The sequence below is a fragment of the Thermochaetoides thermophila genome, assembly GCF_000221225.1.
Source record: "Thermochaetoides thermophila DSM 1495 unplaced genomic scaffold scf7180000011816, whole genome shotgun sequence".
Taxonomy (NCBI): Eukaryota; Fungi; Ascomycota; class Sordariomycetes; order Sordariales; family Chaetomiaceae; genus Thermochaetoides; species Thermochaetoides thermophila.
The window spans coordinates 6,342,419-6,357,122 of NW_006383032.1; the positions used below are offsets into that span (position 1 = coordinate 6,342,419).

The window sequence follows — 14,704 nt, forward strand, 5'->3', positions numbered from 1 at the left end:
AAATTTATGGGATTCAGCGGAATCGGTTGGGCAGGCATGAGAACCGTAGGAGCATCGTTGTTAACCGGAAGGTCCCCTTGGTGATATTTGGGGTTGGAGAGTTACGTGGAAGACTTCAGTCCTACGAGACGTAAGCAAAAGGTCTAACGTGCGATTGCACCAAAGCCAATCAATGGCGAACAGGCCATTGCGAACGATTCTCTCAGTCCTCAAGACAATTTGCCGCATGTCAAACCCGTCCGAACCGGCGGCAGCCGACTCAAGATCAACCCGTCCGAGTACGTGGACCGACCGACTTCCGCCATCGCCAGGCAAAGTGATGATTTTTATCCATCTGAAAAGCCGTGTCAGCAAGCAGCCCTTGCCATCTGCAGCCTTGGATGCTCACCCGGGCTTCGCTTCGATCATGGCGGGACTAACACGTAAGCACCCTTGAGGAGTCAATCCTGCTGGTAAATTGCCCCATTGGCTTCATCCTCTGCAATGGTGGTATCTTAAAAAGAGATAATGCGGACCGGCGTCATTGAAAGGCAGCTGAGCGGTGTTGTGGGAGCTTACTCCCTGACGGGTTGCCTGTTTAAAGTCGCTCTGAGTGGGTGAATCCATTAGCAAATGTATGTAGTAAGATTAAAGGGACCTAGGTGTGACTATGACTGCTGTTAGCTGATGGGGGAGCTCGAAAACAAATAGGCGCAAAGTCGGTGACCGGCATTGAAGCAGCGAAGATGGCCAATGCGCTACAGCTGTCACAGCAACGCTCTGTGTAGAACATGCTATGGCATCGTATCAATCTCGACCGAAGAATCGCAGGACAAATGCTAGTTCCCAGTGGGTTTAAGAGAACACAATGCATTCAGATAGGTATCTTCATCTAATGGACTGCTTGGTCAGCTGGGAATACATAAGGGCGGATTACTCAATGGCTTGGAATGTACTACACGACTTAGAATAGGATAAGATCAGCCCGATGGACTCCAATTAGCTCCAGCATTGTAGTGCTATACGGACGCTAAAGTGCGTACTCAGTGGTTGCACTTGGTGCGTGCAGCAGCATTTTGTCGGTTATAACAGGCAAATGAATAGCCTTGACAGTAGATATTGTTTCTATTTAGTGCATTCTAATGCCATTCTTATAGTATCAAACGGCTGGTCTGGTATAGCCTGTCCACATACGTCATGATAGTTGACTATTTGGCTCTCCAATCTTGATGCTGGACTTTTGTCACAGCGCAATCTGCACGGAGTCTTTTTGTGGAGAATGGGCCAACATAGGAGCGATGTGTGCCCCACCTTCCTGATACAGCTTCAGTCAGCGTTCTTATTGGCTGGACATCTCCCCAGATCACGCCAAGCCGCGTGTGATTTCCGGTCTCTACTGCTCACCGGCCACCAGCCGTGCCTCAGGCAACCCGCACAACTCATAGTTCCTCGACTCGCCTGCTGCATTTGCCAATGAGGGGAGCACCAACTTTCAGATCCCAAGAGATCTCTTTATACCATAATGTGACTGAAAGTTTTGCAGAATTTTATCCGATACACACCTTTCTATACACACTGGACGCGAAACAGCAGCCAAATGGTTACGGTTCAGGTGTGAACCAGCAGCATCCTAGTGGCAGTGGCGAGAAGAAGCCTCGAGCAGTACCGGAGGACAGGAAATTCGCATCAGGAAAAGATTATAGTCGTAAGAAACATCGATAATTGACCAAAACCCTCGATAATAATCCTAAACATCGCTGACGATAATCGGAACGGCGAGCAGGCATGCCAATTACCTTTCGGATATTAATATGTACGTAGAATCGCTCACCCCCCAGAGCCACAATGAGAGATCCTCAATCAGCCATACAAATTATTGAATACCAACAACTGGTGACCACTGTAAGAAATCCATGGTACTGTGCGAGGACCTTAGTCCCTTAAATTCTACAGCCCGATCACTATCTTCGAACCCACTTCAGATGGCTGGAAATCATCACACAAGCCAGTACTTCCACACTGACCTCGCGTGACCGCCAGAGTATCGGCTGCTGCTGGCAGACCTAACAGCACAATCTTAGGTGAGTTGCGGAGCCTGACAAAGGGGCAAGCTAAGGATCGCTGCTGCATCGATGACGGTCTCACTAGAGCCTGGTCCGAACACTCCTTTCGTGATGGCCGTCAACTCCATCAGACGGAGCCTTGTGCTTGAGCCATGAGCAGTCGAGATTACGACCGTGGAATCCCCTGGCCTTTTGTTGCCCAGCCGCAGCTGCCGCTTGAGCTCATCCGGGAAACCCATGACAGCTGCCACCGTCGGCCACTTGTTGGCCGGGCAACCCTGGTTAAAAACGGCCCGCGCTGCCGTATAGCCGAGCACTGGGCCGTCCGGTAGGTTGGGCGGCAGGGAGTAGGGGGCTACCAAGGCGAGCTCTAGGCCGTATTCGGCGGCTAACATTATATGTTAGCATTCGGTCCGACGTTAGCGACACAAGGCCTTATATGCCTGGCGGATGCCGTTCCAGACGCGCCCGAGGAAGAGAACGAAGCCGGTCTCCTCCTTGCCGAGCGGGAGGTTCCCGTGTGAAGACGGGGAGGGAAACAGAGGTAACTCCCTCAGTTACTTCAGGACTAGAGTATGAATTTTACCAGACGTCGAAGAAGAAGGTCTGCTGAACGGATTTAAATGTGCAAGGCTTGTTTGAGAGAAAACTTTAAGGATAAACATCAGACCCTGATGATTTTTATCGAGCCATTCCAAAGCCCTAAGCGCGCTGTCTGTGATCTCTAAAGATCAGATGGCTACTGACAGCGTTTAGCAAACTTGGGCTAGTATGTTGATTTTGGGTCTCGCAGGACCGAACACGTCTTGCAGAACCGAAGCTTAATTACTCATTTCCAGGTTCATCCCCTCTCTCGTCATCCGATGGCTCACCTCAATTCCGAATACCTGACATCCAGCAAACGTCAGCTCAGTTTTTCCCATTCCATGTCTTCTGGGCTAGGAGTTGTACACTATTACCACTCTTTGAGCTAAGCCCAGTCTGAGTAAAAGATTGCCTGGAGTGCAGATTATCCAAACGTGAGAAGAAACAAGGAGCTGTTATCACAGCAACGTAACGAAAACACTGGAGATATAGTAGTGATGACCGAACGGCAGTCGAACGTGCTTATCGCCTGTCCCTGTTTGCTCGTAGCGCTTTACAAAGCAGATAAGTAATCAAAGGGCTATTATCATTGTCCGAAGATTGACAATTAGCCTCCAGCAATTGCTAACTCGGGGGAAATGCCTATGAATAGATTTTTCTAGGGATACTCTCAACACAAAACCTCTCTACGCCACCTCTGACCTCGTTTCTGATCTCTCGTTATATATCTTAGCCGGTTCAACCCGCCTTTTCTCACCCTTACTGAAGCTGATCAAGAACGCCTCGCAAGCACAAGCTTGCTCTGATATCCTACATTTGGCGGGGGACCACGAATCCAGCGAAGCCTTCTTTTCGACTCGCTGCCCACCCAAGATTACAGTGCACATTTTCGCCAACTGCGACTTGCTACCAGATGTTGTGGCCTTTATTTTTCACAAATCAGCTTTGCGCTAGGATCTAGACTGCGATCACACCACTACTGTCTCGACGGTTGCACCTAAGGAGATCCAGCGTTTAAGAAAAGTATCAATGATGGCATGGGTCTCCGCTCTTAACGCATAATGTGGTTCTCTGTCGTGCACATACGGACGGCATACGCTTATTTTCACCATTATCCTAAGGCCCGAGTATTCAATATAATGTCCAGAACCGTGCCTTCGGACGGATAGATTGTGACAGCTCCGATATTGAACTCAACCTCCTAACACGGGCCTCTCCAACTCCAACCCTCCACAAGCTACTCGGGATATCCAAACTTCGTTACTTTCGATCAAGTTCTTGAGCATCAATGCCGTCTTTAGGAGTTTGGCAATTACGAGCTCATTTTCCTTGGTTGGCTCTCTTAAAGTTCGGTAGATTGGAGACAATGTTTGTCATTTAAGTACTTGCAATTCGCTGAACTTGAATCTTTGGGTTATGTGAACGCTTGTAAAGAATGATTCGATGGTAGCGTCTACTCGATCTACTTTTGGCTTCTGTTTTGTCAGCAGCATACTATACTGCCTATCTTGACGAAGTACACAAGGCCAAGCTCAAAACGAACATCGAGAAATTTGTGATTGATTCGACCAGGATGCTGTGAGCGAGCGCTCTCTCACGGCACGACTGAATCCTGTCGAAGGGCTGTGTTGGGTGTAATTTAAGCTATGCAACACTGGCCCTACCGATTGACCGGAAGATTCTGCATTGGCATCGACTTTTGCCAGAGGGTCGTTGGGAGAGGGCCGAGCGGTGTTTAGCGCAGCTATGCGCGCTCTCGAAATGCAGCCGTTAATCAGTATAGTTTACGGACTGTGTCGTTGCCACAACTCGAATCCAGACTAACTAAGCACATTACAGACGCCATGCCCTTCTGGTGAGCGAGAGATATAACCCTGTACGTCCTTGGCCTATTCATGGCCTTATCTCATCACATCTAATGCTGAGTCTAAGAGAGTCGGTAAAACCTTCGTGTTCTCATGCTTTCCAAGACCGTCTAGGCTTCTAACGCTACTACCAGGATGATATGCGTGCCTTTTGAACTTACACACATGCCTAGGACTAGATTAGGTTCCCAGATATGTAATTCTCTTTGATCGACTCGTACAGCCACCTAGAGATGACATTGTCCGACATATTATTCTTCTTAAGAGTCTAGGGTCCGGCTATGGATCTCACCGCCTCCTGCTCCTCACTTGCCTAGATGACATTGAACATAAATGCGTTGACGCTGAGTAATTGGGGTATCAAGCTCACTTGCAAAACGGATCAGCATAAACAAGCTCTTGTACAACAAACAGTTCCAAGAGCACATCTGGCTTGTGCTCCACACCAACACACAAAATCACGAGTATTCCCAGAGCTATCCCAAAACTTTACCAAACGTCGGGCCCGAACTTTCCCCCTTCCGGCACGCTCTTGTACGCACACGCCTGCCAGTCACACCCCTTTTTAAATACTTCTGTCCCCCACCACGAGAAGCCCTTCGTCCAGCCCGAGTAAATAAATCCAAAGAACACCGCCACGATGCCGCATGCCAGTCCCGAATCCAGCGCCGCGCTCAGCGTCATGGTGTACTTGGCCCACCACGCCGGTGCCCGCTTCTTGATGAGGTAGTTGAAGAGGAAGCAGACGAGTGCCCATACGGAAAAATTGAGTCCGGTGGCAGGAGGGATCCAGCCCAGGCTGCCGAACAGCACGGGGAGATTAATCTTGCGCAGAAAAGAGTCGCGCCGGTGTCGAGCGTACAGCCACAGGGGAACGGGGAGGATGGCGCCGATCGCGAACGCCCAGACTAGCGGGCGGTACAGCGCGTTGGGACCGAAGAACTCGGCTGGGCCGAGAACGCCCCAGAGAAGGGAGCCTGTGAAGTGCACGCGGGCCTAGCCGGGGGATGGGGGTTATGGGTTAGTTGGGCTTTGAGAGGGTAGGGTAGAACGGTATGTGGCAGAAGATCATAACAACTGTAGTCCGAAAAAAAAAATTCAAGGTTAGGGTTGTGCTGCTTACGATCGGACAAGTGAACCCATTGATCGCCTGTGGCGTGCAAAGCCCTGGAATGTGGACAAACATCCAGTTAAGCACGGCAATCTGGGTGAGCGAGGAGACGATGGTGGCGACAATCTGCACGCCGAACAGGATGCGCGGCGGGATCTTCATGTAGTGGCCAAGCTTCAGGTCGGCTGCGAACTTGATACCTTGGGCAGAGGAAATGTAGCCGTAGGTAACAAAGACCATGTTAGCGACAGGACGGCCAGGGAATATGGCGCCCGCGACGAGCTGGCAGATCAGGTAGATGCTGCTGTGCTGGTTGGTGACGGCCATGATGATGCCGATGGGGATGAAGAGCACGCTGCAAATGCCGAGGGCCAGCAGCAGGCCGTACCATGGGAGGTGGACAGGATAACTGAACGGTCAGCATGACGAATTGTCCAAGGAGCGAGATGCTTACTATTCGACGACAAAGATGCCGATGGCAGTCATGGACACAAACGTTAGCAAATACCAGAGCATTGGGGCGTCCTTGTACCGCCGCATCAGCCGATTGTGGACGTCCTCGCGACCCATAAGGTTATCGACGCTCAGCGACGACCTACTCGGCCCAGATGTCCGAGGAGAACGCCTCTCCTCTGGCCCTGACACCGGCTGGTAGGCTGCCTTGGACTCGCTGGGCGTTTCCCCGAGCGAGCGCTTCCACTGCGTCCAAATATCCTTGCCGTGCCAGCAGATGGTATGCGTGATGAGCGACGCCAGGCCGGCGAACTGAACGGCGTAGCTAAGCACGTACGTGATTGGCAGGAACACGCGGCTATACTTAGAGTAGGCCTCGCGGTCAAACAGAAAGTCCTTGGTCAAGACCTTACTAACGTTGTATATGTTACCCGTGTTGTCAAACACTGCCACAGACAAGATAGGCATGTATGAAGAGTAAAACAAATTGCAATAGTAGGCAATCGGGGCAATGATCCACATCACCACAACAAGGCCCCCGATAACGTTCATGGCAGCCCAGAACGGCGTCAGGAGCGGCGATCCGATGTAAGCGATCTGCGCCCAGTCGAATGTCATGGGGAACAATCCGAGCCCCGATACCACACCAAACAAATTGGCCAGGACAACATTATCAGGAGCAAACCAAGTGATAACGTTGAAATAGCTCAGGGCCGGCATCAACAGCCCCGGCAAAAAGTAAAAGAGAAACGCGCCGAGCCAGACGGCGTAAAAGAAATTCCAGCGACTGATCCTCCAGCCGTTGGCCTCCTTGTTCTCCTCCTTGTGGAGCGTGGTGAACATGGACGCCGACATCAGAGTGCCGGGCCAGATCATACCGCTGGGCCGGACTAAGAAGCGTCTGGTGAGCCCGGCGAAGGTGTAGCCCAGGATTTGAGTTGAAAGCGTTAATAATAGCTGGTAGAGGATAGGGGCCTCTTGTTTGTAGAATTGAGTCTGCTCGACGATGACGTCGGTCGCAAAGGCAAAGCCAAACGAAACGTTGCTGCTCACGTAGACGCAGCTGTGCTCCTTTTCGTTCCAGCGCCCCTGGGCAAGCCACAGGCGAAAGCGATCGAGCCGACTCCGCCGCTCCAAAGGGAGGAACTGGCGGCTACCAGCCTCCACAGATCTATTAATCCGAATCCCATCAACATACTCGTCAGGAGGGTCGTCCGGTCTTTTCAATAGGTAATCCCATAACCGGCCTAACGGATGGGCCATCAGCAGCGCGATGACCGGAGTGATCGCTACGCTGGGGTAGCGAAGGGAGAAAAATAGATTGGTTGAGGACCCGAGGACTGAAAAGAAGATTGACAACACCCACATTCGTGGGGTGTTGATGGACAGGGTGGTATCGTCCGTCGGGGAGATGCACGCGCGTACCTGAGCGTATGGGGAGTTATCAGGCACTTCCTCTTCCTCGACAACGTCAGACTCATACACAAATGATCGGTCGTCATCAACCCCTTCGTCCTCTGCCCGGTCGAGGTCATTAAGCAGCGACGTCTCGGTCGTCCCGAACCGGCCCTCGAGTCCGCCGACAATGGCAGAACCACCAAGCTCCTCCGACTGTCTCGGCCGCTTGAACACCGGCGATGAAGGGCCAGACCCATCGCGGTGTCGTCTCAGAGTTGAGAACCCCGATGAAGGCCCGCTTACGTTCGTGTCAGAGGCCTTCCGCGATCGCATTAGACCAGCGGCTACGTCATGGTCGCTCTCGTCGTCGGAGACACGGGCCGTGACTGAGCCATAAGAAGGCGACCTGAAACCCGCGGCCGAGCGGAGGGAAGGGTGCGCCCTGCTCATCGATTCGTTGACAGTCGAGTCGGCAGCAGGATTGCTCACACTTCGGTCAGCCGTGCCCTCGGTCTGCTCGGGCGGTCCGCTGCCATGAGCGCCGGCAGGCTGAGGCTGATGATCCCGGCTGCCTTGCGCTGGCGGAGGAAAAAAATCAGTCGATGGTGATGTCGATCCTCTTCGAGTGGAAGATCCGGGATCAAGGGACTGGAGGGGGAATGCGTCTGCTTCGTCGAGTGGCTCGGATGGTGTAGGTGATGTTATGTGTCTGCGGCAGGACATGTGTCTGGGGTCAGCCTCGCCGGCAAAGCTGCAGACACGAGACTTTGTGCGGCGGGTCTGATGGGCTGAGCCGACAACTGCGGGGAGTGGACACGGCGCAAGTGCTCACGAGTACTGTGATGGTGTACAGCCGGGATGACCTGGTTTCATAGGGGATCGGTGCGTGGAGCTCTGATGACAGAGCCTTTTTTGCATTGCCTGCTGCATCTAGCGGTGGTGCTTGGCAGGCGGGAGGGGCATGAGGGATAAAGCGTTGGTGTCAAGATGAAGGACAGGGCCGTGGTCTACCTGGTGCGTTTCTCCAGAATTTTGATGCCTGTCGCGATGATTGCGTCGGTGTTGACTGTCCCGAGACTGTGCCTTCTTGGCCTGCAGGTATCTATTGCTTTATCGAGGTGTCGAGGCAGCTGTCATTTTGTTTTCACCACCGTCGCAAGATCATGACGATCATAGACTCAACCAAGCAATCTGAATATAAATTCTGCTTGAAGTTTGATGACTTTCTATCACAACAAGAGTTAGGCCAGTGAACTCACACACCAGAGTCAAAGACAAAGATTTACATGCATCAATCGGGTTATGCAAGGAGAAGGCTTGGCATGTCGGAAACATTGTGAGCTTGGCATGCAGGGATCCGAAGCCGCTGGTTCACCTCAGAAAAGACAACGGACGACAGGGCCCGTTTCATCTCGAGCACACAGGCCAATTCCAAATGGGTGACCCAATCGACGAACCCAGCATGGCGTCGCTGAACGCCGCGAAGCAGCATCTCAGGGCTGCTATGAAGCAGAAGCTCAAGGCGCTCCCCCATGACGCCATCCTGTCACAAAGTACGAGGCTTGACCACACCTAAAATGGACCCTGCTAAAACGTTCTCCAGGCTTCAAAGTCTACCAGACCCTGCGTACTCTTAAGCCGTACGCGAATGCAAAGAGGATAAGCGTCTTCCTGTCCATGCCGAGCGGGGAGATCCAGACCGATGCTATTGTTAGGGACGCGCTGGCGACCGGGAAACAAGTCTTCATCCCGTACCTCCACAAGAACCCCGCACCAGCCCCAGGCCACCCGGCGCGCGTCATGGACATGGTGTGCCTGAGAGATCTCGCCGATTACGAGTCGCTCAAGCCAGATAAATGGGGCATCCCTAGCCTCGATGCGGCGACCGTCCGCGGGAGGCAGAGATTGTTTGGCGATGGTCCTGATGGGCAGCCCGCGAACGAACTACTGCTGGATCTCATCCTTATGCCAGGCGTGGCGTTCGATGTGAGCCCGAACGGCGACCAGATCCGTCGGCTTGGACACGGCAAGGGCTTCTATGACTATTTTCTTAGCCGGCACGAGGCTAAGGCTGCATCGCTAGGGCAGCAGGAATCCCCTGTATTGCTTTATGGCTTAGCGCTGTCGGAACAGCTCCTATCTCCATCCGAGGGGGCGGTACCTGTTGGGCCCCATGACAAACCGTTACACGGCTTAATCCTTGGCAACGGTGAGATCAAAGGACCGCTGGCGCCTCCTGTAAACAAAACAGACTAAATTCGCCTTTCCGTTCCCGTTGCGCCTGTGTCCTCTCCCTGGTATCCATGTCGTAGCGGTTGCCATGTTGTTTTGCTGTGGAAGAATTCGAATCAAACTGGTCGGGTAAGGTCGCCGTCTCATGCTGACCCAGACAGGGCCTGGATCAAGGAAATGTTGTCTCCCTTGAGAAGGATTTGCTGTGTCTCGTTAGCCACTGTCCTGAATATTTATAAGACGTACAGACATACCCCCAATGGCCGTTTGGACTCGGGCTCGTTGGTCTTCGGAGAAAGCTTGATTTCGACGGCATCATCGATCTGAACAGTCAGAAGGCATCCTCCAGGCTAAGCACGCGCATACTTACAACCAGGTTCATGAATTCATCGAAGCCCTGATATTCGTCAGCATTGGTCATAGGATGCCTGGACGGAGGACTTACGCGTATCACGCCTGTGATGCGGATGGCCAGCTGTTCGTAGAGCCAAATTTGAACTGGAGTACGCTGTTGGAGCAAGCGGAAAAGAAAGTTGATCGGAGGCAATAGCACTCTACGACCGGCCGGGGCACCTCTGCTGGTCATTGTGGCTAGGGAATATGGTGTTGTTGAGTTGTTGAGTTAGTTGAGAAAAACGGTGACAAAGCGTGTGTCGGGATGCGATTGTCGGTATGCTGGCTTGCCTGAGTCGCGCCGACCGTGTCGTGGAAACCCGTTTCCAAAAGAAACTGGCGGAGCTTTTGGGTGGCTTGCCATGTGGCTGGTGATGCCAAGGCAACCAATGTTGTGGCCGTTGATTGGCCCGTGCCCCTCCCCCTCCTATTGTCAAGCCACTCCCTCTCATATGCCTTGCGCTCGAGGTGGGGCAGTGCTCAGTTCAAGCCTGACGTTTCCGTTCCAACGGGGGGGAAGCTGCCTTGTCGACAGAAAGTTTGAGCCGCCAACCATCGCTCTTTCTATTTCTCGTCAGCTCCCCCACGATCGCCTTCCCCCCCAAACCCGAATTCGGCCAGTGCCGCCTATTCTAGCGACCGTCGCTGTGACCGCGCCGTATCGTCAGCGTCGATAGTAATCCTCGAAGTCAGCTAAGCAGAAACGGACGAGCCAAGGAGGGAGGGGCACTTTTGTCTCTTTGCGTGCAGCGCGCATCGCATACCACAAGCTCGGCGAGAGATCCGACCGACCACCGACCGACTATCCAAACATCACCATTCTCTGGTCCGCCCATCATGGCCTCCAATGGCGTGCCGGAGGACTTCTCGGTCCCCAATGTTCTGGCAGCTATGCTGACCATGCGGAGCGGGGACAACGACAAGAAGAAGATTGCCGTCGACTACCTTGGCAGGTTCCAGAAATCCGTCCGTATCTCCCTCGCATCACCCGCTGCCATCAACGTTCGTAGCTAATGGCTTTTCAGAAAGACGCGTGGACGACCACGATATCCATCCTCCAGAATGCGACCGAGGCTGAGCAGCAGCTCTTTGCCGCGACGACTCTCAAGGGCAAGGTACCGCGCCCCTATCGTATCCTCCGTCCGATCTTTCATGATGCCGAACTGACGATGATCAGATCACATATGACTTGTCGACGCAGGTGCCAGAGAGCGATTGGCCTGCTCTTCGTAGCCAGCTCCTAATCCTGCTCAAGAAGTATGCGTCCGGGCCCAAGCCGGTGAGGGTCCAGTTGTGTGTGTGCCTGGCCATCCTGGCCATCCAGATGCAGACCTGGAAGGACGTTCTGCAGACGGTCGTTGCGGCCCTGGGGAACGATGTAGCTAGCCATGCATGCATCCTGGATTTCTTGCGCGTGCTTCCCGAAGAGGTTACGGAAGGTCGCAAGATCACCCTCTCTGTATGTGGACCGCTGTCGCCGCTCGCCTGCGCCCATTCCGATGTTATTCTCTTCCCACTAAGCGAACCGGCCCTCCAGAACATTATCTAATAATTTGCACGCCTCATAGGAAGAAGACCTCACCCAGAGGACGTCGGAGCTGCTCACCGATAACGCCGAGAAGGTGGTGCAACTCCTCGTTAATTATGCTCAGTCGTCTCGTAGGTGTGGCCCTTTATCCAAGCGATTACTGTACTTCCCGCTAACCCATCCAGCTGCTGCCGCTACTAATCCGCAGCTGTTTGATTGCATTAGCTCGTGGCTCCGTGAGGTGCCTGTTCGTGTCATCGTCAACTCCCCCCTGATGGCCGCCGTCCTTCACGGCATTAATGACGAAAAGTCCCTGCTTGCTGCTGCAGACTGCCTAGGGATCATCTGCCGGGAGACTAAAGACGTCGACGACAATCTGGATACGATCCAAACGCTGCTTCCGAAAGTCCTCGAGCTCCGGCAGCGCATCCGTGCTTTAGTGGAGGAGGAGGATACCGAGGGGTTCAAAGCAATCACCAGAGTCTTTGCTGAGGCTGGTGAGTCCTGGGTGCTGCTCGTCGCTCGTGAGCCTCAACACTTCCGGCCCTTGGTCGACTGTCTGCTCGAGTGCTGCGCGCGCGACAAGGAGAGGGACGTCATAGGCTACACGTTTAACTTTTGGTACGAGCTGAAGCAATACCTGACGCTTGACCATTACATCGAGGCCCGGGTCCAGCTCGTCGACGTCTACTCGCAGCTGGTCGACATTCTTGTCAAGCACCTCGAGTACCCCGCTTCCGATGATCCTAATGACCTCGATCTGTTTGATGGCGACCGCGAGGCTGAGGAGAAGTTCCGCGAGTTCCGTCATCACATGGGCGACACACTCAAGGACTGTTGCCAAGTTATGGGTGTGGCTGCCTGTCTTACCAAGGTATACGACGCCATCAAAGCCTGGCAGGAGAAATATGGCAGCCAAGCCACTCCCACCTCGGTCCCTCACTGGCAATCACTCGAGGCTCCTCTGTTCGCTATGCGCGCTATGGGCCGTATGGTCGAGGTAGACGACAGTAGCGTGCTCCCTCAGATCTTCCCGCTCCTAGTCCAGATCCCCATCAGTAACGAGAAGCTGCGCTTTGCCGCCATTATGGTCTTTGGCCGTTACACCGAGTGGACTGCCGTTCATCCCGAGTTCCTCGAGCCGCAGTTCAAGTACGTCATCGATTCCTTCCAAAGCGAGAGCCAGGAGATCCTGCGCGCAGCTGCCCAGTCATTCAAGTACTTCTGCATGGACTGCAGGCAGCTCCTCGGCTCGCAGGTCATTCAGCTCCAAGCCTTTTATGATCAGATCCTCGACAAGCTGCCCGAGCAGAGCAAGGAGGAGATTACCGAGGGCGTTGCGAATGTGGTTGGCGTACAAAAGGCCGAGGATGTCTATAAGCTGCTTAAGCTGTACTGTGATCCCCTCGTGCAGCGCTTGATGGTCAAGGCCAACAACGCCACCGACCGGCCCAAACAGCTCGATCTTGCCGGTAAGTATCACTCTCTGTTTTTGCGATTCACGCTAACCATGTGCAGATCACATCAACCTCCTAACCTATTTCGTGCAATATGTCGTGCCGTATATCCCAGGCAATGCGGAAAACCCTGCCGTTAAGTATTGGCAAGAGGTTTTCCCCATTCTGTCCACAATTCTTGACAACTTCACAAGCTCCGTGCCTATTTGCGAGCGTATCTGCCGTTGCTGGCGATACATGGTGATTTCGTACAGGACGGCCGTCACGCCTTTACTTGGCCCTCTCGCCAACAAGCTGGCTGAGGGCTTCGCCAAGTCGAACCAGGGCTGCTTCCTCTGGGCTACCAGTGCGATTCTCCGCGAGTTCTCCGAGGACCGGGAGTATGTGGAGCAGAGCATTACAGACAACATCTACGCCTTTTTCGAGGCCCAGGCGACGAATGTGCTGCGTACCATGAGCAACATTCCGCCGAATGATCTCCCGGACGTCATCGAGGACTTTTACCGTCTCCTCGTCGACGCTCTCCTCTACTACCCGACCAGACTCATCCCTTCCAGCCTTCTGACTCCAATCTTCCAGGCTGCCATCTCGGCGTTGACCCTGGAAAAGCAAGAACCCGTTTCGGCTGCGCTTCATTACATCCGTGACCTCCTGACCTACGGCGGCCCGAACCCCGCCACGTCAAACAGCAACCTTGGTTCCGCCAGTCAACAGCTTCAGCAAATTGTCAAGAACCTGCTCCTTGCACAAGGAGAGGCTCTCGTTAAGCAAACGCTCGCCGGCATGATGATTACGTTCCCGCGCGACTGCTTTGCTGACGGTAGTGGCGTCTTGCTGTCTATGTTTGAGCTGCTGCCAGCCGAGACGACACAGTGGGTTGACCGCACCATCCGGCTGCTTCCCGAAGGCACCGTCACGCCCGCCGAGGCCGACCGCCTGCTTACAAAGATCAAGGAGAAGCTGCGCGGGCCCGATCCGTCGCATCTCAGACAGATCCGTGTGCTCCTCCAGGACTTTACCAACCAATACCGGAGGAGGTATGTCGCTCCCAGGGATGGGCTTGGCGCGCTTGAGGCGGCAAGGTTCCATTTCTCAGGTTAGGGTTGGGATAAGGGTTGCGGGTGCAATTGGGTGTGGTATTAGCTTTGGCTGTCCGCCTGAGGGGAATTTGTGTGGGTGATGGGAGATTTTGAAAGAAAATACCTCTCAAAGCGAGCAGTCGGGATGATGGACTGTAGTCTGGGCGCATGACAACTCGTAGGTCTCCTATACTGGTGAAGGATGGTGCTTATCAAATACCTTGGAGTGATAATATCCGTGACGTAGGGCAACGTGCCTAGTATTGTAGATGTGGCTATGTAGTATGTGGTTAGAATAATGTCGGCTGGAACCATTTGCATGAAGCAGCATCTTAGTTTTGGTCAATGGGTGCGCTCTGGGACAGTATGAGTGTTAGTGGTGAGCCATTCAGGTGAGTTTGTCCTTTCCATACCTGAGTTTCTCAGTCTTGACTTCAGCTAACCTGAACATCAGACCATCTAAAAGGGCAGGACATTGTATACTGAAAAATATCATCAATATCAAGTTGACTTAGGCTTCCAGAAGGATAGGGTGCTTATAACATTGGCCATGCTTCTGTG

At 53.3% G+C, this 14,704-nt stretch overlaps 5 protein-coding genes across 5 annotated transcripts; 2 read left to right on the forward strand and 3 right to left on the reverse strand.

Annotated features, from left to right (window-relative positions):
- Window positions 1–2,056: 2,056 nt before the first annotated feature.
- Window positions 2,057–2,437, reverse strand: CTHT_0038230 (uncharacterized protein; the record flags this gene model as incomplete). Its single annotated transcript, XM_006694180.1, has 1 exon — window positions 2,057–2,437. The coding sequence occupies one exon, from the start codon at window positions 2,435–2,437 to the stop codon at window positions 2,057–2,059; it is 381 nt and encodes a 126-aa protein (XP_006694243.1).
- Window positions 2,438–4,981: 2,544 nt separating this feature from the next.
- CTHT_0038240 (oligopeptide transporter-like protein) lies at window positions 4,982–8,327 on the reverse strand (the record flags this gene model as incomplete). Its single annotated transcript, XM_006694181.1, has 4 exons — window positions 4,982–5,488; window positions 5,616–6,012; window positions 6,112–8,254; window positions 8,318–8,327. The coding sequence occupies 4 exons, from the start codon at window positions 8,325–8,327 to the stop codon at window positions 4,982–4,984; spliced, it is 3,057 nt and encodes a 1,018-aa protein (XP_006694244.1).
- A 562-nt stretch (window positions 8,328–8,889) lies between these two features.
- Window positions 8,890–9,710, forward strand: CTHT_0038250 (5-formyltetrahydrofolate cyclo-ligase-like protein; the record flags this gene model as incomplete). The annotated part of the gene is made up of 2 exons (XM_006694182.1): window positions 8,890–9,007; window positions 9,058–9,710. 2 exons carry the CDS (start codon window positions 8,890–8,892, stop codon window positions 9,708–9,710), a joined length of 771 nt encoding a protein of 256 aa, XP_006694245.1.
- A 119-nt stretch (window positions 9,711–9,829) lies between these two features.
- Window positions 9,830–10,272, reverse strand: CTHT_0038260 (small nuclear ribonucleoprotein E-like protein; the record flags this gene model as incomplete). The annotated part of the gene is made up of 4 exons (XM_006694183.1): window positions 9,830–9,889; window positions 9,941–10,009; window positions 10,057–10,083; window positions 10,132–10,272. 4 exons carry the CDS (start codon window positions 10,270–10,272, stop codon window positions 9,830–9,832), a joined length of 297 nt encoding a protein of 98 aa, XP_006694246.1.
- Window positions 10,273–10,916: 644 nt separating this feature from the next.
- On the forward strand, window positions 10,917–14,165 carry CTHT_0038270 (putative mRNA transport regulator (mtr10) protein; the record flags this gene model as incomplete). Its single annotated transcript, XM_006694184.1, has 6 exons — window positions 10,917–11,081; window positions 11,141–11,194; window positions 11,257–11,538; window positions 11,648–11,738; window positions 11,793–13,079; window positions 13,180–14,165. The coding sequence occupies 6 exons, from the start codon at window positions 10,917–10,919 to the stop codon at window positions 14,163–14,165; spliced, it is 2,865 nt and encodes a 954-aa protein (XP_006694247.1).
- Between the last annotated feature and the right edge of the window lie 539 nt (window positions 14,166–14,704).